Source organism: Montipora capricornis, chromosome 5 (assembly GCF_036669925.1).
Source record: "Montipora capricornis isolate CH-2021 chromosome 5, ASM3666992v2, whole genome shotgun sequence".
Lineage (NCBI taxonomy): Eukaryota > Metazoa > Cnidaria > Anthozoa > Scleractinia > Acroporidae > Montipora > Montipora capricornis.
In genome coordinates this window covers 3,247,394-3,249,893 of record NC_090887.1, presented here as the reverse complement: position 1 = coordinate 3,249,893, position 2,500 = coordinate 3,247,394, and the positions used below count along the sequence as shown (strand labels likewise).

Genomic DNA, 2,500 nt, shown 5'->3' with positions numbered 1-2,500 from the left:
CGGAAGTTTCGTTCTATCAGCAGCAACTGCTAAGCTAGAGGAGTGTGGAGTTTGGTTTATCGGTGCTATAGTGTTTCAAAGCAGCTACTGAATTCGAGTGTTTGGATGGATGGCATTTCAAAACGCTTAGGCGTGTCATTCAATGATATTGAACGTTCTGGACAAGTGGTATCCGTGATGATGTTGAATGAACGTGAGAAACTGTTTTGAAAAGTGACTTGTCATTGGGTAGTGTTTTTCTTTCTCTTTTTTGTTTTTGTCCTTTTGTGCAACTCCGATTACTCCGTATTGTATTTATTATAGTAATTGCAGGGCGATGTCCAGGCAAGTCAATGCTTTTTTAAAGATATTCGTACAGTGAAGTCTTAAAAAATGAATGGAAAATTGGTCTGTTTTCGGTTTCAATCGTATTTCTTAAAATCTCTTAGCAAACCCCCATTATTGCACCGTAATTTGAAGTGACAAAAATTGAACCGAAAGTCACCAACGAAGGTCGATTATATGTACACATACCCGACGATCCTATTACACTTCATTATGATTTGCATCTATGATGGTTTAGATAGTGTGCACAATTGAATTAAGGTAGCATCACCGAGAGGGAGTCAGGACAATGTACGAGTCATGGGAGCCATGGCTGTGCGGAGCCATGCACGGAAGCCAACATGGCGAGCCATGCGTGTCAACATGTGACTCACCATTGAAAGCTAACCATTTTGAAATGGGTGCTTAGACTGAAATACTGTTTATCAGCGCTATTTGAAATGAACCTTAGAATTAAACGCGAGACTTGCATGGCTCGCATGACTCACTGGTTCGCAGATTGTCCAGCCCCACCAAGAGGTGGTAATTTTAATTCTTTCAAAGGCATCTAATTTGAATATGATGTGAAAAATCTCCTGCAAGAAAATAACTGTACACATATGTGTTATTCTTCTGGCAGAGATCCATCCTGCCACTGAAGCTTCATCAGTGACAAGAAGTCACTTGGCAACTACTGCAGATACACAAACTCTGGATACAGGTACCTGTATAGCGTTCATACTCGTGATTTACGAATTCTTCTCGTGTTCTACTAACATTCCGCGTGGTTCATCATGGCTATAAACCATAGAAACCTGTCTTCTATTGCTTTTAGGTAATAATTCAGAAGACGCGTGATTTTTCCATGAGTTTAGTGGGACAATAAATCATAGCTGATTGACGAATCAGAGCGCGAGCATTGATTTGGTTATTATATAATAAATGATGGAATAATAGGCAATCAAGTGGGAAAAGGTAATGGTCTGTCGAGTGTTGTGATATTGTGATGTCCAGAGCGCAAATGTGGCATCTTGTATTCATTTACAGCGCATTTAAATTTCGTCAAAGGTTACCTGCCACCACGCTTCCATAGTGCAGCTTATGCCAAACCATAAATTTGTGTACGGCAATTTGTTTCACCTGGAAAGGGTAACGCATCATAAGTATGTATGCATCTATCATATGTGTAATTGTAATTGTTTTCTTCAAAGTAGGCGTTCCAGAAAGACAAGCTGCAGAAAAGCTGGAGAAAACACCCTTTCATCAGAATGCTGCCTCACCTCGCAAGAAACAAACACATGATACAGACATCCGTGAAGGTAAGGGCCTGTTTATATGGTTTCGGGTACCCGAGACAACCCTACCCCCGAGTTACCCTTGGCGAGATATTTTTCCACTCAGTTGTGTAAAAAATTATGTCAACCGTTTACGTGAGGTGGTCGAGACAACTCGGGTGGGCGAGACAACTCGGGGAGGCGAGTTGTATCGCCTCGGCAGGTAGGGTAACCCTGGCAGGTGAGACAACGTTTTCGCATGTATACAGTTTGCCTCGACCACCCGAGACGAGACAGCAAAATCTTAAATGCGCACGCATAAAATAAAAATCAAAGAAGCAGCAATTTGGGAACTTGTACATGTTTTTAGCGTTTAGTTTCGAATTAAAAGTTTTTTTCCCGCCAAAATTCACACCGCTGTCAACGGAAACTCTCGATTCATAAACAGCCTTTTATTTAAACTACATATTATTGCAGCGTTAAGATTGTCAGTCCATTTGCTGAATGTGAAAACGCAACTATACTTAATAAAAACGAACTAGAAAGAAAGAAAGGCAAATGATGATACGCATTTTTTGAAGATGCGTCTTAAAATATATGCATAATTAAGTAGGGTTAACTTTGTCTCGCTCACGCAATTCTAATATAGACGCTCGGTAGAGTTGTCTCGGGAGGAGGGCTGTTTCGGGTAACCGAGACCATATAAACAGGCCCCAAGTCTTCATGTTTAGTTTTCAAAGAGAGAAATGGGCATAAAGGGTTACAATATCTAGTTAGGTTGGAGTATCAGGGAAAGTCACTATGCTCGGCATTTTTAGGCCTTATAGAAAAGGTGTGATTTTGAAGATAAACGTCTTTTGCAAAAGAAATAATATGGAGCTTAATTATGCTCGCCACGTTTTTGAGACTCGGACGGGAACCGG

The 2,500-nt window shown here is 40.7% G+C and overlaps 1 protein-coding gene across 3 annotated transcripts in view; it reads left to right on the top strand.

The window, feature by feature from the left end:
* Positions 1-2,500, top strand: part of LOC138049130 (uncharacterized) — a 49,942-nt gene that overhangs the window by 31,636 nt on the left and 15,806 nt on the right. For 2 of the 3 annotated variants that reach the window (XM_068895272.1, XM_068895273.1), the window contains exons 11-12: positions 944-1,024; positions 1,515-1,622. In XM_068895272.1, the coding sequence (XP_068751373.1) occupies positions 944-1,024; positions 1,515-1,622 (189 nt within the window). The remainder of the gene's footprint in view (positions 1-943; positions 1,025-1,514; positions 1,623-2,500) is intronic. The other variant, XM_068895274.1, reaches the window with a different exon arrangement.